General features: G+C 43.9%; 1 protein-coding gene across 9 annotated transcripts in view; it reads right to left on the minus strand.

Moving 5' to 3' along the window:
- Positions 1–252: 252 nt before the first annotated feature.
- Positions 253–24,699, minus strand: part of KCNMB2 (potassium calcium-activated channel subfamily M regulatory beta subunit 2) — a 231,121-nt gene continuing 206,674 nt past the window's right edge. For 6 of the 9 annotated variants that reach the window (XM_074963540.1, XM_074963546.1, XM_074963547.1 and 3 more), the window contains 3 exons: positions 16,882–17,052; positions 13,752–13,947; positions 253–2,315 (listed from right to left, as the gene is read on the minus strand). In XM_074963540.1, the coding sequence (XP_074819641.1) occupies positions 2,031–2,315; positions 13,752–13,947; positions 16,882–17,052 (652 nt within the window). In that variant the 3' untranslated portion in view covers positions 253–2,030. Of the gene's footprint in view, positions 2,316–13,751; positions 13,948–16,881; positions 17,053–17,974; positions 18,044–23,017; positions 23,039–24,699 lie in introns of those variants that run through there. The other 3 variants (XM_074963544.1, XM_074963543.1, XM_074963541.1) reach the window with 3 other exon arrangements.

The raw sequence follows: 24,699 nt of genomic DNA on the forward strand, positions 1-24,699 counted from the left end.
AATGTGAAAGTTGCCCAGATACCATGGTGAAGGGCTGTACAAAACCCTACAATAGATAGCTTTCACAAGGAAACTTTTACGAACTCCCTCTCATGTTACAGATGGTTTGCAATCCTGGTTTTATGGCAAAAGAATCTTAAAAAAAAGTCGTTGAAACAAACCAGTTCTGAATGGAAAAGGTATTGAAATCCTGAAGATTTAATTTAATATTTTTATTACATATTTTTGGAGCCCTGATTACACCCCCCACCCCCAGGAATTTATTTGCCTAAGAAAAATCATACCATGGATTACAAGATTGCAGGTTAAATCCACTGCTGTGAACTTATTTTTACAGCTCCGACTACACTTGTACAATTTGTAAAATCTTGTAACACCTTAAAGTTTTCAATACTACATCATGGAAGAAGGTGCTGATATATGGATGAGCCTGACAGAAGACTCTGGATTTTCGCCTTCTGCTATCTTTTTGGCAAAAAAAGGGAAAAAAAGTGGAATCTCCTTCTTTTGAATGTACCTGTAAATAATTTCCTATAAATATTCTATAGTAAGTTCATGGGGTAATCAGAGAGACTGCCTCAAATTTGTCCTTCACTTTAGGTGCAAGGTAAAAAACGTTGAGATTGTCTGTAGAGTATAACAACATGGAAAGTTGTGACTAGGGAAATAAAAATAAATTATGCCAAAGATGTGCACATAGTGTGCATGGAATTACATCGGTAAAGCCCCCATGGAACATACATGACAGCTAGGACTACATATTAGTTTGCATCTCAAATTTTCCAATACCTCATATTACACCTGGACATTTTGGAATGAAAGTCACTTCAGCCAGCACAGCATAACGATCATAATTTCCAGAAATATTATGATTATTGTATAACAATTCAATTAATAGATCTAATGAAGTGGAGGAGATTTTTTTCAATACAAATGTCACAGTAAGAGAGACCTCCATCTGATTGAAATGTCAGTGTGAATATTGGATAAGATCCCACGTTGCTGCTCATTGATGTTATGGTCTTTTCCAGGCTTTGAATGTAATAAATACAGGAGTTATACTGCTCACTTTCCAGTTAGTCAAAAGGAAAAAAAAATAACATAATCAAGTTACAATACACAATTAGATATTATGTAGCCTTTTCTTTTTATATATCTATATAATCAAGTAAAAAAAGTTAAAATAGTTGGAAGTAAAAAATGAAAAAATAGCTGATTGTGTTTTTCTTTTTCTTTACAGTGATATGGTAGCAAATACAAGACAAATGTGTAATAAACCTTTACATAAGGTGTCTTGTCCCATCTCCAGCAATAGGGCTCAGTGCTCAGCTTGGAGTAGAAACTGAAATTGGTTGAATTTTCTTTGTTTTTGGCTGTAGCTTCTGTAGATGATGTGATGTGAGGAAAACATATTGCAAATATCCATCTCCAAGGTGTTTAACAAAAGACCTAAAACACCAGAGGGTGAAATTTTCCCCTTTGCAGGGAGAGCCAGCACAAGCAACATGCAAGTCCCACTTAAGCTGTCAATAGTGTATGCATCCAGTCTATTCCCTCTTACCATAAAAAGACATAGGTTCTATACTTTTCTTCCCCTCATTCCCTCCAGAGCCATTCATTGCATGCCCTGAGGATTAAATGGGACATAAATGATGCCCAGGCCTTTTGCTAGACCTCTGCACGGGGTGAATTTCCCCCAGAATGTTACACTGAAATGTTGATGTGTTCATTGACAAAGCTTGGCAAATGGTCACACCGAGCCCTATTTTGGCTGTAGAAAAGAAAGAAGTACTAGTTCCAGCATAAAATGAGATCAGATAGACAACCAACACAAACAGTATTTCTTTCCTGTTGTCTGCATAATAATAACATCATGTTTGCATATAGAACAGCTTTTGCATTATTGCTCTACTTATAAGAATATAGTAAGGAACTTATAACAGACTTGCACGTTACAAACTTAAGGTTCTTTGGTGAAGAATGAAAAAACAGTATTTTAGCTGAAATACATCTCAGAGAAGTTTTTGCTTTTATCTGTTGATCCTTTGGATTCTCTCACAGAGGAGGGAGAGGTACTGAGTCAGCTTTACCATGGCAACGATGGCAACCCCACCAACCATCATGCATGTTGGCCAGAAAAGCGAGTGGAACAGCACGTTGGAACTGTAAAGTTTGGTTAATATCACATTCTTCTGAATGCCTTCTGGGTCGTAAAAGCACAAGAAGCGCTGGTACTTCCTGAAATTTTCCATTACAACACTGACAAGTGACAGGGACTCTTCGTAGTTCTTGCCACACTTGGGGATGTAGGAACACTGGGAAGAAATTAAAAGGAAAAGAAATGTCTCTAACCAAATACTATTTCAGATGACAAACAGGAAAATCTCCAGCAGAGATTTCATAAGATTACAGTACAATTAAATGAATAGTAAAATAGTCATAGTCATGATCACAATTATGTGCTCTTTTATAGCGGTTTCCATTTGAGGAACTCAAAGTTCTGTACAAATATTAATGGAGTAATCCTCACCCTACCCTATTACAGACACTTAGCCCCAGGGGAGAGGGAAGCACCACAATGGAGCAAGCAGGTATTTCATTCCCCAGGGAGGTAGTGGCCAAACCCTGTATATGACCACAAACTGGGAACAGGTGGAAACTCCTTATACATTTCCTTTTTGCACATCCATGCAGAATGTGTCCCGTAATTAGGGGCAGTGGTTCGTCACATGGCCAGAGGGTGATCCTGGGTTCCGTGATTGATTTGGTCTGTGGGTAGCTCTCTTGCTCTCTCAGACCCCTCTCAGCACTGCTGCATGGCTGAATCTGCCTGCATTGGGAGAACAGCTGTCAGTGGGTTTTGGTTATTAATTAAATTTTATCAAGTGAGATTTGCAAAGGAAAAAGACATTTTGATTAAAATAACGTGACCTGTGACTTTTGATTTTTTTAAATATATAAACTTTCATAAACTTTCCCTGCTCTCTTTTATGACTATGCCATGACTTTTCATAACGTCCTGCTGCCCTAATAACAACCCATAGATTAACCTTGTAACAGGATTTGATTGATTCATTGGTGAGTTTATTAGCTGAGAATCTGATTTCCAGTGCAGCAGAGATGCTGGATGGCATTAGCAGACTGCGGCATTAAGGGTACAGCACGTCAGCACTTCTTTTATGAATATTTCATAGAGCAATAGAAACTAGAGATCGAAAAGACCAGAGAGGTCACATCTCATCCATCTTCCTGCTAGAGAAGGTTTGTTCCCTCCAGCATATTCTCCAGTGCTTTGCCTGCCACGAGGTTTCTCCAATTTCCCAGTAGAACCTCACAGATCACAGCCTGATAGGTTGCATTGTAAGGAAATGTCTCATGCGGGTCAGCCTGTGGTTTCCTTTATATCCCATTGCTTCAACTGGCAATTGTAACCCCAGCGTTTGCAGCTCTTGGGATTTTATTGCGAGTCTCGATATTCAGGTTTTGTTCTTAAAGCCCCCTGTGCTGGATTCCTGTGATTAGGTGAGCATCTAAGCCTTCATTTTTTTTAAAAAGTAAGTTTCTGGCTCTCATGGTTGTGGAGAAAAGCCTGACCCAAGTACAGCCTAAAGGCTCAAAAAGCAGATGGAAAATAAAGAGAACCCCAAATTTATTATTTAAAATCTCATGATTTTTAAACCGGTCCGATATTTTTAGGGGCCTGACTCATGATTTTTGAATATTTGAGGTTGGCAATATATCGCTCTCAGTAATTTCTTTGCATGCTTGGTGTTTACAGCCTTCCAGTAGTGTGTTAGCCTGTCCTCCCCCTAGCTGCAAATGGAGCCAAGCCAGATGGTACATATTTGGCCTTTTTAATGTTATCAGTCCCTCTAATCATGGGCCAATTCTGTGTAGTTTGTTAGGACTCAATTGTTCTTTTCCAATTTGCCCTGTGGTAGGGGTGGTATATAGCTGCCCCAGCACACCTAGAAAATCTCTAGGCTGTAATAACGCCCCAGAGAGTCACAATTCCTTCACTGCTATGGCTTTTGTCCGCAGGTAACTGCTTACTACTTCTGAGCTGTGCAGGTGAGAGGATGAGATTAAACAAGTCTCTGTCCATTCTCTGCCCTTCTTCAGCCACTCCCCATCCACTTGCTTGGGGCAAGAAATAGCAGGCACATAGACTCCTAAACATCTGTGAGGATCTGGGCCTATCTCCCATTGGGAGGATCTGGGCAATAGTGCCCACCCGACTACAGACTCCTGGACCCAAGGTCAAGGGAAGCAGCTCAGAGGCCCTACATAGCCAGACAACACAGGCCATAATCTAGCTCTTAGTTTCCATCCAGTGTTGGTCATAGACAGTGTATAAACGCTCAGCCTGGGAATAACTGTGAACTGAATTTGCTGGACTGGATTTTGGTTATGGAAGGGAATGAGAGAGGGTTGGGGGCTTAGCTTTGTTTGCCTGTTGCTTTAGTAATGCCTAGGTGCTTATATATTCTAGGAAGCCCAGGCTATTAGTATGCAGATGAATTACAACACCAGGCCTCCAACTCTATTAAGTCTTTTGATGCCAGGGACAGTAGACATACCAACCCAGGCGAGGCTATTCATGGCAAGATGATTTTCAAATACCAAGCCTCCCAAGTGCAAGGATAGCTAGATATCCTATACCAGTCGTCCCTGGGTCCTTGTAGTAGGAAGGATTTTATCTGTGCCAGGGTCCTATATATGCTGTACAAATCATTGATGCCTGTTATCCTAGGTGCTAAGTGCCAGGGTGCTTTAGAAGGCCTGTTATCCCAAGTTCTAAATACCCATGTGGTTTGCAGTGCCATTCTCTCAGGTTCTGAGTACTTGGGTGGTTTACAATCCCTGATTCAATGGCAAATTCCTAAAGCATCAGCGTGTGTTAAACTTTAAACTGTGACATCGCTTCATCTTTCTAGCTGATAGTCTTTGCAGCCAGAGTTGTAGAACAATGCAGCTGCCTGCGTTGTCTTTTGCTGCTGGCAGTTATGCTTAGGATTATATGTTCTGGACAGATCAGAGGCTGGGAAACAACCCTCCTAGTCCACCTGTCCAAGGTCACTAACCTACTAAAGGGGCAAGGTAGGCGCTGGCAATGAGGTGTTGCAAAGCTCCTGTGAATGACAAGTGTTTGAGTGCCTTATGTTTTCTGGTCTTCATGTTATTTATCACCATATCTTGTAATTAAATCTATGGACTATACAACACTTGTATCTCCTTAATGTCAATCACATGTAATATTAGAAATGTGCAGATATAAAAAATATCCAATGTCTGGGTCTCTGGGTAGCCGGATGTATTCCAGGTAGGCATAAGAAAATTGGCAGGGAAAATAAGAGAACTCTCCTAATCTTTTGATCCTCATTTGAAATAGACCCAAAATAGCCATATCTCTTGTTCCAAATTTGAAAAACAGTTTGCTTTGACCTTTCCGCTCATTTATTTTAAATATTTGCATATCTACATTTAAGAAGCACGAGAAAAGCGGTTCTTGTGATGTTTCTAATGTGTTCACACATAGAATGAACTGGAGATCTATGGCAAGAACTCATTCTAGTAAGATTTGCTGTCCAACTTTTAAGATTCAAAGGTTTGGAGAATTCAGATAAGCGTCCAGATTTCTGAATGTCTCTCCAAACTGGAGAACTGAACCAGGGGCAAAATTCTGATTTCACCTCCACCACTTTTAAATGTGTGTTACTCTTGATTTGCATCAGTGTAAGGGAGAGTGGTGTAATGAGGCCTATTAAGTAACTAAACCTCACATTGTCTCTGTGAAATAGGCGATGGAAATACAGAGTCTCATTTACACCACCGTAAGGAGTAATTCCATTTATGTTAGTGGAGTTACACTAATGGAAAATTGGTGTCTCTGCAGCCCATCATTTAGGACAGGAAGGGAAGGGCACTGTCCTGTCCAGTGGAACTTGCAGGCTGTATAGGCAGTTGGAATGTCATTACTGGTTGTGGAATTCAGCCTGGACACTATGGTTAATGATCCTGCTCTTCTAAAATTTGTTATGGGAACTTTAATGATCATATGGTCTGGTAAGGACCTCAATTTATGTCTCAGACGAACAGTGGAAGAGAGATATGCAGCATGGATCAAAGAAGAGAGCTTTGCCTCTTTGACTCATCGTTAATTCCCACAATGCCCTTAGTGATTTGAAGAAATACTGTCCCCTGGAGGTGGGACAATGGGAAAAGAGAGTGGAACATGGGTGGCTCACTGCTACTGTCTCTTTCCCAGTACTCATACGTCAGCAGGTTTAAAGGTAACTGAACTTTTTGTGGGTACCTGCTAGATCCCATTATCATTTCTGAATAACAGTTGATTCAGAACATTGGGGCCTTGGATCAGCACAGCAACCTTGGGCTGCAGCAGAGCTGGGAGAAACTTCACAACGGTGAGTAGACTTTTTGCTCCCATACTGCTCTACCGGTCACATCTGGCATTTAGCCAGCTGACCCCCAAAGGGAAGAGGATGGTCTACAAGGGAGAAGGGAGGGATGTGTAAGACAAGGGAATGGTAGCTTTGAGTTAGAATCCCAGCTCTGCCACTGAACTCTCCTTGGGCAAAATTTTCTCATAAGTTTAGCTCATCATGTTTCTGATCATCCTGGCAGCCCTTTTCTGCAGCTGGTTCAGTTTGGACTTTTCTTTCTTGAAATATTTCTAGGAATCATTTTTGGGAAATTCTATGGCCTCTGTTATACAGGAGGTCCAACTAGACCAGTGGTGGGTAAACTTCGGCCCGAGGGCCGCATCCGGCCCTTCAGACGTTTTAATCCGGCCCTCGAGCTCCTGCCAGGGAGTGGGGTTGAGGGCTTGCTCCGCATGGCTCCCGGAAGCAATGGCACAGCCCCCCTCCGGCTCCTATGCATAGGGAAGACAGGGGGCTCTGCACACTGCCCCTGCCACAAACGCCGCCCCGCAGCTCCCATTGGCCAGCAAACAGGGCCAATTGGATCTGCAGGGGTGGTGCCTGCAGACGGGGCAGTGCGCAGAGCTGCCTAGCTGCACCTCCATGTAGGAGCTGGAGGGGGGACATCCTGCTGCTTCTGGGAGGAGCTGCTTGAGGTAAGCGCCGCCCAGAGCCTGCACCCCTGGCCCCCTCCCACACCTCAACTCCCTGCCCCAGCCCGGAGCCCCCTCCCGCACCTTGAACTCCTAATTTCTGGCCCCACTCCAGAGCCTGTACCCCCCAGCCAGAGCCCTCACTTCCTCCTGCACCCCAATGCTCAATTTTGTGAGCATTCATGGCCCACCATACGATTTCCATACCCAGATGTGGCCCTTGGGCCAAAAACTTTGCCCACCCCTGAACTAAATGGTCACAATGGTTTGTTCTGGGCTTGGAGGCTTTGATTACAGTGCGATATAACAGTGATTACTGATACATAGTGTCTGTTCCTGACATCACTTATGTTCTGTGGATATAATTCAGGAGTAACCCCAGTGGAGACAAAGAATTAAACTGATATACAGAGAGATCAGAAATAGGCCTTCCCCAACTGCTTGAAGTACTGCAACACTTCCAAGGTGTAACAGAATGGCTCAGTAGTTTGAATAGAAGAGACTGCTGATCCTGTTTACTTTCCCCAGAGGCTGCTAGCAGCTGACAGTTGAGAAGAGAGTGCTATGGCTGTAGGATTGACAAGGGGCTAGGCAATAGTCTTTAAAGGCTAGAAATAAAATATGCACAGGGAGAGGAATGAAAAATCTTGTGTGAACTTCTGGGGAGATTAAAATAGCTCAATCGACACCCATTGACTTTCTGTTGATTCTGATCAGAAACTGACAGGAGTGCATTATATATCTGAATATAAATTGCATCTACTCCTTCCCTTAACCTTTTGGGAAGACAGCTATTTTAGACCGTGAGTCTTCTAGAGTAATCATTATTTCAAATCAAAGTGCATTTTCTTCAGTCTGAGCTAGGGAGAGAAGTGGAGAGCATGGCTGCAGACACTGCAGTGTGTGTGTGTGTAGTGGGGGTGTGCAGTGAGCTGGAAAGATTATGCAGGTTTAGGCTAACCTTTGGAAGGTCACGTGTTTTGACCTTCTGGAATGTAAGTGCAGCTCTTGTCATAGTGTTGTCAGTAATGTTTGGGATCAGGGAGGCAGCTGCATGTTTTTTTTTGTGGGTGAGTAGTGGAGGTGGGTCTTAGGAATATGATGAGGTGGAAGGAAACTGACCACCAAGACCCTGTTGGCACATAGAAAATCAAGCACTCTCATGTACACTTCCTCTCTCCTGTGCATGAGGCCCCTCTCCAACCTGTTGAATGGATGGCAGCTTGTCAGGTCTAGCAGCGGGGAAGTCCCATCAGCTATTCCTAGCCTGCCTCTCACAGCAGCAGTATATATTATTGCTTGCTAGGTGTCCGCAGATGAGGTTATAAATACAGAGGAAAAACAAGGTGGGAAGGGTACATAAAGAATTAGAGATAACAAGAAAGGGGCATGCCCCTTCATTTCAGAACCAAAACTAGTATCAGAAACATGAGGAATATTGCACATGGGGTGAACTGGCTTAGGATGCTTGGGATCCTGAAAAGCACATTGGCTTGTATTTTTCCTAGGCTGAAGTACCAGTATCCAGATAAAATTATGGGATGCCTTGAACCACAGTGATGGAAATTAAAGCTGTTTGCCAATGCTGAAGTGTACAGCAGGGTCTTCTAGCATTGGTGTTTCATAAGAGAATGGCTCTCCACTGGGCCAATCAGCACCCAAGACCAATACTGCGGTGGTAGTGTGCTCCAGTAGAGAGGGCATCAGTCTGGGAATCAGAAAACTGGGCTTTTGCATTGATTTCCTGTGTGACCTTGGGCAAGTCACAACTTCTCCAGCTGTAACGTGGGGATAACGATGCTTTGAAATCCAAGGGATGCAATGCTAAGTATTAATGTTACTTAATGCAGGTTTCTTCCAGCACTATATGGGAGAAGGAAGTGGCTTATATGCCTGCTCTAGGGGGAGAGTCGACACAACTTTTGTAAATGGACATTATGCCTCATCGATCTATTTGAATTCTTTGAGAGGCTGACAAACATATGGACAAGGGTGATCAGGTTCATATAGTGTACTTGAACTTTCAGGAAAGCCTCTGACAAGGTCCCTCACCAAAGTCTCTTAAGCAAGGTAAGCTGCCATGGAATAAGAGGGGAGGTTCTCTCATGGATCAGTAACTAGTTAAAAGATAGGAAACAAAGGGTAGGAATAAATGGTCAGTTTTCACAGTGGAGAGAGGTAAATAGCAGGGGCCCCCAAGGATCTGTACTGGGACCAGTGCTGTTCAATACATTCATTAGTGATCTGGAAAAAGGGGTAAACAGTGTGGTGGCAAAGTTAGAAGATGACACAAAACTACTCAAGATAGTGAAGTCCAAAGCAGATTGTGAGGAGTTACAAAAGAATCTTACAAAACGGAATGATGGGGCAACAAAATGGCAGATGAAATTCAGTGTTGATAAATGCAAAGCTATGCACATTGGAAAACATAATCCCAACTCTACATACAAAATTATGGCCTCTGAATTAGCTGTTACCACTCAAGAAAGAGATCTTGGATAATTGATAGTTCTCTGCAAACATCTGCTCAATGTGCAGCGGCAGTCAAAAAAGCTAACAATGTTTGGAACCATTAGGAAAGGGATAGATAATAAGACAGAAAATATCATAATGCCACTATATAAAGCCATGGTACGCCCACACCTTGAACGGTGCATGCAGTTCTGGTCACCTCATCTCAAAAACAATATATTAGAAATGGAAAAGGTTCAGAGAAGGGCAACAAAAATGATGAGGGGCATGGAGCAGCTTCCTTGTGAGGAGAGATTAAAAAGACTGGGACCGTTCAGGTTGGAAAAAGGGATGACTAAGGGCAGATGTGATGGAAGTCCATAAAATCATGACTGGTGTGGAGAAAAAGGGTTATTTACCCCATCATGTAACACAAGAACCGGGGGGGTCACCCGATGAAATTAATAGGTAGCAGATTTATAACAAACATAAGGAAGTATTTCTTCACACAGGGCACAGTCAACCCATGGAACTCATTGCTGGAGATGTTGTGAAGACTAAAAGAATACGTGGGTTCAAGAAAGGAGGAGATAAATTCATGGAGGATAGGCCCATCAGTTGCTATTAGCCAACATGGTCAGGGACCCAATCCCATGCTCTGGGTGTCCCAAAGCCTCTGACTGCCAGATGCTGGGATTTGATGACAGGGGTAGATCACTCGATAATTGCCCTGTTCCGTTCATTCCCTCTGAAGCATCGGGTATTGGCCATTGTTGGAAGACAGGATACTGAGCTAGATGGACCATTGTTCTGACCCAGTATGGCCATTTTTATGTTCTTATGAGATGACAGCCAGGTCTACACTTAAAATGTAGGTCAATATAATCACTCCCCTGAGTGATGTAGCTATGCCACCTAACCCCCAGCATAGATGCAACTGGGTTGAGAGAAGAATGCTTCCATCAGCCTACTTACTGTTGCCTGGGGAGGTGATGTTTCCACAGTGATGGAAAAACCCCTTCCATCAAAGTAGGCTGCATCTTCACTACAGGGCAATGCCGTCATAGCCCCTGCAGTGCAGACATGGCCAGCACGTCTACTGTGGCCTGTGGTTGTAGCCTAGCATTGTGCCTTGTGACCCAGACAACCCTCCCTATAGTGCATCTCAGTACCATAATGACTCAGACCTTCCTAAATATATCAGTCTGGCCACTACAGGACCAGACTCTGTTTTTTGTACTTCATTGTTGTCTGGGACCAATGTTTTAGCTTCCCAGCACAGACTGATGACAAAAGAGGGAAGAAAATGAAGTGGTTACTGATCGCTAGATAAGAGTCACAGTTATATACTAACAGGATGTGTCAGTGTGACCCTGACCTCAACTGTAACTGCTATGTAACTGCTATGTAACTGTAACTGCTATGACTGCACAGCTGTCAGCCCAGCAGGGGTGGGTGCGTGCCCTGGTTGTGGCCCAAATAATGTAGCCACAGAGCTGTGATGAGGAGAGGACTGCTAGCCTGGTAGCAGAGATTTGTTATGCTCATTTGAGTGTGCTGAAACTTGGAGTCTATGTTAATTCCATCAAGTTTCAAGAAGTCTGGTATTTAATAGACATTAATATTGAGGGCCAAGTCCCATTTAGATTCTGATCACAGAACCACCAGCAAATCAGAAAAAAACCATAGGAATCCTCCTGAGGGCAAAGTTTAACCTGTAAAACAACCTTGGGCTTGGGAAGTATTAACTGTGCCTACATTAGATTAAGGGGAGGCTGTGTTTGAGAGAATTTAAGAATAGATTTAGACAAACAAAAATCTTCAACCGGCAGAGTCTGGAGATCTATACAGAATCCTTTGATTTGTTTATACGCATTGTAGGACCAAAATGTATTTGAGTTGCTGTAATCAAAATACAGCATGAATTTCACTGGAGTTTGCGCATACATCGCCAGCAAACCAAGTCTCTGCTGTTTACTGGCTAAACTGATCTCTAAGAACCATATTTCTAAAGTAATACTGGATAGAGAATTAGCAGCTGCTGGACTTTACAACAGACAGAAGGCTGGGGCATTATCCTTTGTTTCACAATTTGATTTCATAGGAACTAGTATCCCAACTACAAGAGTTAATTATCCAACCGAATAACTAGCCTTGTGAAACCATTAAATGCTTTGACTAATTTCAATATCACTTCATCTTAATACACGAAGGTAATTTGGTCAGCTGAACTGCTGCCTCAAATAGAAACACAATGGGTCAAATTCAGCCTGGTGTAACTGAATGGGATGTATTTGCAGCTCAGTTTGAACTGGGCCTCTGTTATTGTGTCCAGATGCATATCATCTGGGGTGTAGTGGAGGGCCCTGGGATGATTTTAACTGCATCCTCAAGTAACTGCAGGTGCAAAATTGGGCTTGCAATAATTTGTGCAAATAATTGTGGATGCCAAGATGAAAGGCAGCTCCTGAAGCTCTGACCTCAATCCCCTGCTACTTAAAAGAATACAAACAGCCATCTGCAGATGGTCACTCACCACAGTCATGAACATTAACAAGCCCTGATACACATAGTAATGAGTCACCAGCACAAACGTACTCGTAATCTCTTGGAGACATTCGTTATAGTCTCCTGAAGATATTTGATCTGGCTCAGTCCCACTGGATTAAGTTTACTCTGGATTAATAGTGGTGCAGAGAACAATATTTTGCTCAGGATTTTGAAATAATTTCAGGTATTAATAAAACAGGTGAGTAAAACTGAGCTGGTGTAAATGGAGCTATGTTGATTTACACCAGCTGAGAATCTGGGCTGTTATTTTTATATGATTTTTATCATGACAATATCCCTTCGATACACTTTCAGCATCTTCATGGCACCCAGGGGACCAAATTGCACTCCTTGGTCCATGGGTAACACTCTCCTGACCTCAACTGGGCTGCAGCGGTGTAAGAGAGAGAGCAGAATTTGGCTGCCATGTCCACGATGGAGACCTGTCTACTGTCAGATATAGAGCCATCACCTACCTCTGTTGCCATGCTGGCTAGACTTAGCTCCACATCGAGAAGGCCACTTCTATTCTCACTACCATGGACGCTGTATTTACTTTGCTAGAGGTGTCAGAGGATAAAGTACAACCATATGAAAAATGTGCATTGACTTGTGCACAGCTCACTTAGAATATCAATGTGACAGACACTCAGGGTGAGATTGTGTCATTAAGTCACTGCCCGCATTGGCAAAAGAAGGGGAGGACTGACAGCAGACCAGCAGCATCTCCCAGGGGGCACTTTGCCTCCAGCAGGTCCTAACTCTGCAGGAGAGACACACAACAGCGGTATGTGCTATACCTTTCTAACAGGGTATAACACGTAGTCCCTCTGGCAGTCAGCAACCAACTCCATAGCTATTCACTCCAGGCCAGGATTTGGGGGGACCTGCATGGTGACACTAACCTTTTGTCTATACTGCATTTTGGAGCCTGCGGGAGCGAGCCTCCCAGCCTGGTTTGACAGCGAGTGGGGCTCACACTAGGACTCTAAAAATAGCTGTGTAGACAGACCTTTGAAGTCAGCTTGGGCTGGACTGTGGGCTCTGAAGCCCACCTCCCTCCCTAAGCTTCAGAGCCTGACCTGCAACTTCAAAGGTCTGTCAACCCGGCATGGGAGGTTTGCTCCCACGGACTTCAGAATGCAGTGTAGACATACCTTAAGTTGCCAGGCTAATGCAACACCAGGGAGAACCACAGGGTTTGTCTGTATCCAGGAGCCTCAGTAAAAAATCCTCTATAATCATTAAAATCTGTTCTCTACCATGAGAGACTCTACATACCCGATGGTCTGTACTGATTCTACTCTACCCCATCACTCCTCTTTGGGGTTTCTAGCACTGTGTCTGTGCATGAATCTCCTAGGCCCGGTACATCGGGAGTGTGAGGACTGAAGCTGTACCTAACTCCTTCACAGGAGGGAATGTTTGTGCAGAATGAGGCACAATCCACCCCACAGCAATTCAACAAAAGAGTTCAGCTAACACAGCTGATTCTGCTGCCCCTGCTGAACATTTACGAAGGAGGAATAGAGATCTACTGGGAGACATAAGGCAGGGGCTGGAAGCCTCGTTACTTTAAAATAGAAAATGGATACTGCAAAATGAACAGCCCTCTAGAAATCCATTTGAGATGGAATTTGTTCCATGTTCCTACCTCAGAATTAATTTTCATCGTCTCTTCAGTGTGGTAAAGTAGGAGCTTTTGCCCAGAAGAAGTTAAGTTAACGTACACCTGTAGGCAGGGATACTGAGAGATTTTCCAGCAGTCTGGACCACAGCTAAATGAGCAGTTAAATGATTCTGTGATGGATGCATTGAGGAGCGTGCACTGAGCCTCTTCTGTCCAAACACTAGGTAGAAAAGAGACAGGTTAGACAAATCACAGCAAAAATGGGCAGCAAAGTAGTAAACAGAGCCGGGTGTTACCTTCAGGGATATGATACTGTAAGTCGTTAGGGGAGAAGCTCTTTCATGAGACTGTTGCTTACAGGGTGGACTTACATTCTCAGTACAGCTCATCCATCATAGAATGGATTATTATTCTGTAGCATGTGAAGGTAATGTCTCAGGAATACAAATACAGCGGTTTCACATGCATGTAATGGCAACACACTTGGGTGGGTTGTTGGCAGTAGGGATTTAACCTGATCTGTTAACCAAGGCTCTAGCAGATTAATCAATCTCTAATTGGCCTAGCCACTACTAGAGGGAGACAGAGCACCACATTGACTGGGCATGGGCACGTGTTATGTTCTTCCATAGACAAAAAGCAGACAGGAACTTTTAGTTTGTAGAACACTTATTTGAGATTAAAGGGAACAAAGAAAGCTAAGAACAAATGTAAAACATGCCTGGGAGAGACCATGGTCTGCACGGCTCACTCATTAATGGCAGCCATCTTGAATTAACTCTGAGAGTGCACTCCTCAAGGCAGGGTAGGAGGACCAATTCACTCTTAAAGGTGAAGTACTTAGAAAATACCTTCACGGTTACATAGACACATTGTACCATATGGCCCTCCACCACCATATGGAATGCTACTTGTCAGAATACTTTTTCTTCTGGTACAGGTGTCACTAGGTTTTGAAGAAGATAAATCACTTTGAGAAATCATTCTGGAGAATTTCTGGTCTATCTTGGGTACATAAGAGCCTAACAGGGAGCAATGTACCATTTGAACCCCCCTGATAGGTACTGCATCATGAACCTTATTTCTACTGAGATGGAAATAAGAAAATACAATCTATGACTAGGCTTTTCTTAGGGACAAAGGTCATTGGAGTATCACAACTGACAGCTATTCAGGAAATTCCATTAGTGTCCAGAGGGGGTCCCCCTCTCCCATTGGTCTTCCTCTGAACCTTGCAGGGAGCCCCAAGATGTTCTGGCACCTTTCACGCTTACATTGCAAAGGCTGTCCTATCTTTCTGCCACAGAAGGGCTGGGACATAGCTCATTCGAGAACATGTCAACCCTTCTCCCTGATATAGCAAAGTATTCCCAAACTCTGCAAGCTGTGGACCAAGTATGAATCAGGGTTTGTCTACACAGGGACACTCAGGAAAGTTAATCTGAATTAACTAAAGATGTGACAAGATTATATGCTAAGTGATTTAAATGATCTCCTGGATAATTCTCTTACTAAGTATTTTGCTCTGGTAACAATTATAGTTGTAGGTTCCATGTATTAAAAATGGTTGATAATTAAAGTTCAATTATGGCATGATAATTCTGTTAATGATTATGAAAAAGTGTAGGATTTTTGCCCATCAGGGCAAGATGTATTTTGGTGTGTGTGTGTGTGTGTGTGTGCGGGGGGAATTGTTCTCTTTAAGGGGTGTGGCCTAATGGCTATTGCAGGAGAAATGACAGAGACTCCTGGGATCTATTCCTGGCTCCTTCACTTTTATTTCTCTGTACCTTATTTTATCCATGTATAAAAGGGTTATAATTACACCTATCTCACAGCTGAGTTTTGAGGCTTAGTTAATTAATATCTTCAAAGTGCTTTGATATCCTTGGACAATATGTCCTATAGCTCCTAACATAACTGATCTTTCCAAAAAAGCAATGTTGACATTAACAGCCTCCATAATTGACAATGATATTGCTAAGGAGATCTGGGAGAAAGTGATTTTGAAATGTAAACACTCTTGGATGTTTAAACAGGCTTGATCTCTGTCTCTAAAGTTTAAGATCTGTCTGGATTTAAAAAGGGATGAATAATTTTATGCCTGGGAATAAGATGCAGGGCAACTAATCCTCATGCATCACTGCTCATCCTGAGCATTGCAGAGGTCAGGAAGGGATAGTTTCCTGCAGGTACAGCATTACACAATGGATGTTTCCCCCGCTTCCTCTGCAGAATCAGGTATTGGCCACTGGCAGCGGTAGGATATTGGGCTTCATGGACTGATGGTCCAATCCAGAACGGCACATTCTTTGTTCCCATGTCTTCATGGATCAGAATAGAAAACCACTGCTGACAGCTCCATCACAAGTCTAGGATGGAGTCTAAGTAGGGCTCATGCTTGAAAGTTACTCTGAAGCACAGCCAGTGAATCAGAGGGCAAACTTTCTGGTCCTTAGCTAAGAAGGGAAGCTGTGGAAGGACATCAGAAAAATTACACGCAGTATAATAACTATGAAAGATGATGTCTCACTTCTAGCAAATTACTATATTTCAACAGGATTTTACTTGTTAAAATGAAGGAATTAGCTTACATGAGAACTAAATGCTATAAAATAGCATGATCCGTTTTCCAAATTAAACTTCCATTTTTCATTTGAAAGGGTATTGTTTCTCTAGGCCACTGAATATTACTGCTGCTCCCTGCTGATACTTACAGTATCATATCCCTGAATAGACAGGGGCTCTATTTTACAGCGATAGCCACTCCATAGTTTATGGACTCCAGGAGGCCACAGACCAGCTGTTAAAGATATTACACAAAATCTATATTGTGAGGGAGAAGGTGTTTTCAGAATCCAAAACTGTTCATTTTCCTCCCACTCTAATTAAACAGTGACAAATCTAAAACAGGTGATCAGGGTTTTGTCAGATACCGTAGCACTGATTCTGCTCTTGCTTACACCAGTACAACTCACCTGTCTGCAGTGGAGTTACTCCTGATTTATAATGGTGTAAGTTAGAGGAGAATCAGGCCATCCTGATCAAAGGGCAGCATGAGGAGAAAAGAAATCATTAAAAGGTCAAAGCAGGGAGGGAAATGAAATCAGCCGAACCAGAAATTCCAGGAACAGTGTAACCATAACAAATATACCTCTGCATGTATGACCGCAGCAGCGTAATTCCCAGGAGGAAGTACATCATAATGGAGCACACCATCATAGTCAGTCCTAGGAGTATGGCCCGATCTTCTCCTGCTTTCAGAGCTGTGACTGTTTTCCTTTTGTCCAGTAGATCGTGATCCCTGATTTTTTGGTAAATATTTCTGAGGTTGAAAATAATACATTCTTATGTGAAGTTTATATTTAACCAGTGAACCCTCTAAAGGGTGGGTAGTTCCACCACCACTTCCATCTCATGCGTGAGAAGGGTTCCTCAGATGTCTTTTTCAGTGGATTCATTCTGACCTGGCAGGGAATTAATTCACTTCCAAAATATTTTACAGTCATTCCTGAAAAGGTAAAATCCTTATATTGCAAATATAAACATTTGGACACTTGGGCCAGCTCAGTAAATCCATCTCTGATGTATCATCGACTCCAATGGAATTACTCCACAGTTGAATTTTGACCCATTAACTCCAACTCTTGCCCCATTCCCCTGAACATTATTAGGCATTTTGCTGGGTGTTTTCTTCAGGGCTAAGTTCATTATAGTAGCCAGGCCAGAAGACAATATTCACCGAGAAATATCTGAGGGGACCTCATAACACATTCTTTCTCATTTGCCTATGGGTTAGTAAAGGAGTCTGATTCAAAGCCCATGGACAACAATGGAAGTCTTTCCATTGACTTCCATGGTCTTTGGATCAGGCCCTTATTTTCTATTTTTGAAATGTAACTCATGGGAATACCTCTTATGCATTACAATTAATACCCTATCTGAAAATTATCCACCAAAGCTACTTTCCCCCTGCAATTAAGAAAAATACAATAAACTATTCTCCCCTCCAGCTGAGAAAGTCCTTTTCACTTCCTATGTCCTTTCATCTCCAGGCCTTTGATGATTCAAAGGTCACAGGGACAGAGTGACAGGGGAGGGATGTACTTGAGTACATTTCAAACACACTCAAACTTTGTGGGTTTAAAATGTACTTACAAACCTGAAGCTGATCATAAGCTTCTGTGTTTTCTGTTAAGATTCTTTTGAATCTTCCAGGCAGCACCCGATGCATGTAAGCCGCATACCTTTGAGCCTGGGCACCACCATAAAATGGCCATAGTAGTACCACCCGGAAGTAGTTCATCTTCTACTGTCTGCAAAATGGCAGGTGAGCAGCATCAGAATGAGCATTATTTTGGGTTCTAACAAACCTGCAACTCATGTAAGCTGAAACTATCACATTTCACTTGTTCTTATTAGAAAAAACCAGTAGCATGTAATCTACATTAATAGATCAAACAATGCAATTTCCAACAGCGTTGCTACTACATACAGGGATAATACTGCAATCATTTTAAAAAGAATGGTTTTGATGGAAAATCATAAATGGGACCTCCAGGAAAATAATTTTACCACAGGTCCCCAAACCTTTGCAATACTTTTGATGAATCTAAATGGAGTTTGAGTTTATAGTGAGAACCAAAACCAGAAAAGGCACATGAGGTTTGGTGTTTTGTAGCAAAAGTTTTGCCCAGCTCTTGTTAGAAACTCTCAAACATTTCAACATACCTAAAATACAGTGGGTAAAATCCTGGTTCCACTGAAGTCAATGGGCATTTTGCCATGGACTTCAATGGGCTAGGATTTCACCCCTCCTCTCTACGTTTCTTCTATTACTACTGATATGCCAACTGTTTTTTCTTTGAGCTTTTCTAGTCATTACCTTCTCCAGATAACAATTTTCTTTCCCAAGTTTATGAGTTCACTTCTAATTTACTTCCTTAGATTTCCAGGGTTTCTCTATAAAACCTGGTTCCTTAAAGACTTGCTACTATGTCCTTCATTGGAAACTAAACAGTAATTCAGCCTATTGAGATTTTCTGTGGTGTTGTGGGGAATCTTTTGTGATTTTATTGGATGCTGTTGCCTTCAAAGAACTGATGTAAAATAATAGTCAAATGTTACACTCCTTCTATTATTTATCAAAATGTATTTAACTTTGATAGCTGCTATTAAGATATGCATTGCTTCCAAATGAAAGTAGGTAGTAAGGTACCAATAGTCATACAGTTCCAGAACATTAGCCGATCACACAGCTTGACTTATGTCAGTCTGTAGATGTAAACCAGACACAGTGCAATCAGTCTCTAATGTCACCAGAACATAAAAGTGATTTAAATGGATGATTTCAAAACAAACAGCTAATTGAAAATAGTTACAAACGTTTCCCATGTGGCTTGTAGCCAAGAAGTGTGCAATGAAAGGTAAAAAGTTGGACTATAAGGTATGTTGTAGAAACAATCTACCTACAAGGTGACTGGAAAACTGAGCAGTGTGTGGGGAAAATCTGCCAGTTATGTTTTCAAGACCCCGGGGCCACGGAGAATAAGCATCTGCTGATGAGGTCATGCCAGAAGCATTGACAACTATTTTTCTGTTGCTATTGTTGATGAAAAGCCCTAAAAAAAGATGGAATTTGATGCATTTTATGTGATGTCTTCATCCCCTGAATTGCTGCTATAAGTGAGTGTGGGTAACAGTTGAACACTGAGCAAATATACGGCTAGACGGTGACTTGAGGCACGGATCTGAGAACGTGGTGGTGTGTCAGATGCACCAACTCACGCAGCAGCTCCAGGAGATACAGCACTAAGTATGCTCCCCTGCTTCCCCCTTGCTCCAGCGGGTTAGTGGGGGAACTTGTTGCTGGTCGAAACCGGCAGCGAATTCTGATGCTCTCCCTGCACCAACCAGAAAAAGTAAGAGGGGGTGAAGCCACGAATCTGTGCACTCCCTACATTCCTGGCCCATCTTTTGCAGTGAAAGCAGTCAGATGGTATGTAGCACCTGTTTACATCTATGAACCCTCACTCGATGCCTGGGTAGCCTGCACAGTGGCATAATGGGAGATCTTACCCACATCTGACTCGCTTGTGTGGGTGTGTGGTCCAATCACAAACTAACCCATAAGCCGCATGTCCTGCCACCAGCAGAAGCACCACTCCCTCATTTCAGCTGGAGTAGCAAAGTTATTTTACAGGGACAACTGCCCTTCAGGTCAACACAATGGGTGATCCTACTAAAATCCACTCTGTAGTATGTGGCTGTGTGATGGAGTGGTTTGGGCATATGTGTAATATGTGCCTCTCTGTTGGGTGGGATTTGTCAGATGTGAACCATTAGCACAGTGGAGGAGCTGCTCTCACTGGGCCGATAGAGAGCTATGCCTAGGCAGCTGATTTCTGTTCCTGTTGCTGCTTGGACACAATGAGCTCACTACTGCAGTGTGTATAAATGGAGTCACAGATCAATGCATCCCGGCCATTACATCTTGATGATTCACTCTAATAACTGAGCTCACATGATAACTCTCCACATGTCTAATTGTTTTCTTTAAAGTCCTAAGCATGAGAACATGGGTTCTCCCAGGTCCTCTCTCTCCCTGTGTACAAAGGAACTTAATGTAAATGAGCCCAGGTGGACAAAAGGTCTTTGCTCCTCCTACTGTTTCTCAGTTGCCATTTCCACCTGATAAATCCCCAGGTTCTCCTGTCAAATGGCTCTCATCTGATGCAGCTCGGATGACTGCACACTCTGACGTGACTACTACGAGAGAAAAATTACACAGGGCTGTGTTGTGTAGGATGGGGGTGGAGCAGTGGGAATCTCTTCCTCTCAATTCCCAGTATCTCTGCAGTGTAGTCAGCACCTTATATGGTATCTGAGTCCAGGCAAGAGCTATGCAATGAAACTAGGCCGCACAGGCTATGTCTTGGCAGTCTGGGAACTAGAGAGACAAGGAGATCTTCAGGGTCTGTTCGAATCTAGTGGCTTGAATAATGAATCCTGTTTATGTTCATTACAGTCAAGAACTGTTCATTCTCCATCACAAAGGACACTGCATCCTCTTAGCACCAGCCGCAGTGATAGGAGGGGGCCTTGCCAAATGCATCCTTCTATACACTAAAGTCTCAGGGGTCTGGTCTTCTGCCTTGAGGGTGTGGTCGAATCAGTGTTCCTGTGCATATGCTGAATTTGTCACATACATTAGAGAGGGGTTCATATTATATCTTTTTAAAAGGAGAAGCAGGGTGTGCTAGAGGGATGAATGGCTCAGAGACCCTCTAAACAGCCAGCATTACTCCTCTCCACCCATCTTACATTTTATATGCAAAATCTTGCCCTTATTCAGTATAGCCATGTATGTGCTAATTCCTACATTCTCTTTGGCAGCTGAGAACTCGAGATCCCATCCTGAGAGGTGTTGATCGTCTACAACACCCAACACAGTCCTTAGGAGCTGTGGATGGTCCCAAATAGGTCCCAAATTGGCAGGGTCTGGGCGCACTGAAGATGTGAGGAATAGGACTCTCAGGATTGCCCCCCTAATTCAAGTCTCCCATAGAAAATCTACAATAATCTACCAGCCGAGCTAGAAGGACATACTTTGGATTTTGAAAACAACCACGAATCAGACCAAGAAATCTCATCCTTAATGGGTTTAATGGGTTAGTTAATTTAGACACTTCCTAATCTGACAGCATGGTCATGCGGATGTCAGATGGGAATACACATGTGCTTGTATTATTCTAAATAACTTTGAATCCCGATTCAGTTCTCTGATAGCACAGTTGTTATGTGGATATCATTCAAACTACCTCATGCCAGGCGTCTTTAGTACCTGAAATCCTTGAATGTAGAGGTCAAATCCAAACCTCCCTCTCACCTGCAAGGTTCCCGGTGCTAAATGCTCAGTGACCTTTTTGCTCAGCAGCCTCTGTCCCTTTCATTTATTTAAAAAAAACAGCACATCTGTATGTGGTTGCATCATGTTTGTTGTAATGAGAACTGTAGTAACACAAGGAAACTCAACTGGGGGCCTGATCCAAAGCCCATTGAAGTCTATAGAATGACTCCCGTTGCATTAGATCAGGCCAAACAAGGTCACATAAAACCCTCCAAAAAGACATTCCTCAGGTTTGCCAAGCAAAGGAACTTGGGCTAAAAATAATAGAAGACAATTGAGAAATGAGCGAGGGCTTAAACAGCCTTCTTTAGGGCTCCCAAAACTTAAAGGGTGACATTTGAAAAAAACAATGTCTAAAATGAGCATGCATTATATGCAGTTTCCGGCCTTAATCCTTCAAATACTTATGCCTGTGAGTAACTTTACATGAGAGTAGCCTACTCATGTGTAAAGTTGCTCAGGTGCATAAAAATGGTTGCAGGATCGGAGCACTAGGTGCTTATTTTTGAAGATATGCCCCCTCAAAAGTCTGTGGTTGTGGGGTTTTGTTATGGGAGCATCTTATTGCTCCATCCCATAATCTCCCTATATGATGCCTGAAAAACAAATTCCTATGAAGGGATCATTTTGGTGGGTTGTTTCTCTATAATTCACTCCTTATTTGAGATGGTGATTTTGCACGTGACCTTGTATGTACTAAAATCACTGCAAAGCATAGAGTTCCTCCTGTTAGCACTCCATTAACTCCTCTCCTTTTGTATTTCTGAGACCGTAGTTGAGATGCTCTGATTTTGGTTTTCTATTCCATCCCATTCACTCTCACAGAATATCATTTATTACTTGCATGGCACTAGGAGCACCTTAGATATGGGTGTACGGAGATGACTGGAAATTAACCCAGATCCATTGTGTCAAAAGCAGCAAATGGTAACTACTGTCTTGCCAGTGCAACGAGAGGTAGTAACTGTTGTACGTGTAATGGCAGCTGCTGATCACAGAAGGCCATCAACGGCTCCCACTGAAGCCAATGGCAAAACTCCCATTGATAGAGTGACCATATTTCCCTACGCTGAATACAGGGCACCTGGTAAAATTACTTGTATTCAAGCGAGTTCAACGGCAATCAATCAGAACTATTCAGTACAAACATTTAAATTAACATCAAGTTGACTGAGCCCCTGTGAAAAAGAAATACTGCGTAATTGGGTTCTTTTTATTTACCTTCTTATCTTTAAGGCTTTAGGGTTCACATGGGGAGAGGTGACACAAACACACACTCCCGTACACCTCTCCCATACGGGGGGGTGACCGACTGACCCGACCCTCCCTGGCTGACGCTCTCCACCCTCCATGCCTGGCGGAGCCCCTGGGACAGACCCACCTGTCCTGGTACCTGGTGCCATGTCTTCCCAAGGCAACACGTGGCGGGGGTGTGTTTGTGTGTGTCACATGTTCCCCTCCGATTTCTGCCAGGGTTCACACCAGAATGTGGCCAGCAGCAGCCTTTTGGCACTGTGCGGGAGGGAAGGGACAGGAGCTGCTTCCAGCCGCAGGGGAGTGGGGTTGGGGGAAAGGGATGACCTGGCCTATGTCTTTGAAGAGCTCATCTCTCTCCTCTCTGCCATCCCCCCAGCTGAAAGCAGCTTGTCCCTTTCTGCCCGCATAGTGTTGCAAGACAGCTAACACCTCCAGGCTGCTGCTGGTCACCAACATAACCCAGCTGCCTCCTGTGAGCAAGAAGGGGTTAAGCCCTAAGGATGCATTGTGCACCAGGGCCCAGGGAACCTGACTGCAGAGGCTTCAGTGAACCCAGCCAGAGAGGTGGCTCAGCAGGGGAGGGTGCCTAGAGGATGGAGCAGCCCCATGCTCCCTGGGGGCAGGACCCAGGGCATGCGGGGAGTGGGGGTGAAAAGGGTGCTAAGCCCCTGCTCGGGGAGCTGCTGTGGAGCCTGCGGGTTCGGGGCATGACCAGGCTGGAAACTGCTTCCCCTCCCGCCACTCCAGAGCTTAGCTGAGGGGCAGAGAGGCTTCCCTGTGCCAGTGCTGTGCGGGGCTTTAGCACATTCAGGGCTCGGCTCCTCCTGGCCAGTTCCCTGGGCCAGAAGATCTTGGGCTTTCCTGGGGCACCAGCCCATCCTTAGAGGTTTTTAAGGCCCCGCTTGACAAAGCCCTGGCTGGGATGATTTAGTTGAGGTTGGTCCTGCTTTGAGCAGGGGGTTGGACTAGATGACCTCCTGAAGTCTCTTCCAACCCTAATCTTCTATGATTCTATGAAGGAACCTGCCGGCCAAGCTGTTGGTGAGCTGAGCACTCCAATCACAGGCTGGTTCTCTCCACAGCACTGGATGCGCCCCGCGGGGGGGTGGGGTGGGGGGGGTGGGAGGAGGAATATGGAGGAGCAGCAGGGCTAAGGTGTGTGTGAAGGGGCAAAGCAGAGACAGGATAGCGAGAGGGGGAGCACGTAAAGGGCCGATGGGTGGGCAGCCGAGGTGACACGTAACCGGCTGACACCTTGTGCCGGCCTGCACTCACCAGCCACCGCAGCTCACTGCGCGCAGCCAGTGCCAGCCGGAAACGGGACTGGGGGGGCAGGGTCCTGCTGGATGAGAGCCGGCACGCAGCGGGGGCTGTGCTGATGGACCAGCGGGGGAGCGGCTGGCTCCACGCGTTCGAGCTTTGCCCCGCCACCAGCCTTGCAAACCTACCCCCATTATCGGCCACTGGACCCCCCCCCCCCACTCACCGCTGGTGGGCAGGCAGCTGGCGAGCAGGGATCCGGCCGGCAGCAGGACCCACCAGTACTGATGGGGGGAGAGACAGAAAATATGGGAAAATTTGCCTATCTTTTTTTTTTAAAAAAGTCAGGACACCTGTAGACGGGCTTAAATATGGGACTGTCCCTTTAAAAATGGGATGTCTGGTCACCCTACCCATTGAACTGAATAGAAGTAGCACTGGGCCCATATTGCTGCTGTTTCCTTACGAAGCAGAATATAATGAATGTAATCAAGGCATACTGTAGACAGTGTCTCACTCCCTTAGACTCCTGAATTGTCTGTGCTG

This window comes from Natator depressus, chromosome 9 (assembly GCF_965152275.1).
Source record: "Natator depressus isolate rNatDep1 chromosome 9, rNatDep2.hap1, whole genome shotgun sequence".
NCBI classification, from domain to species: Eukaryota; Metazoa; Chordata; order Testudines; family Cheloniidae; genus Natator; species Natator depressus.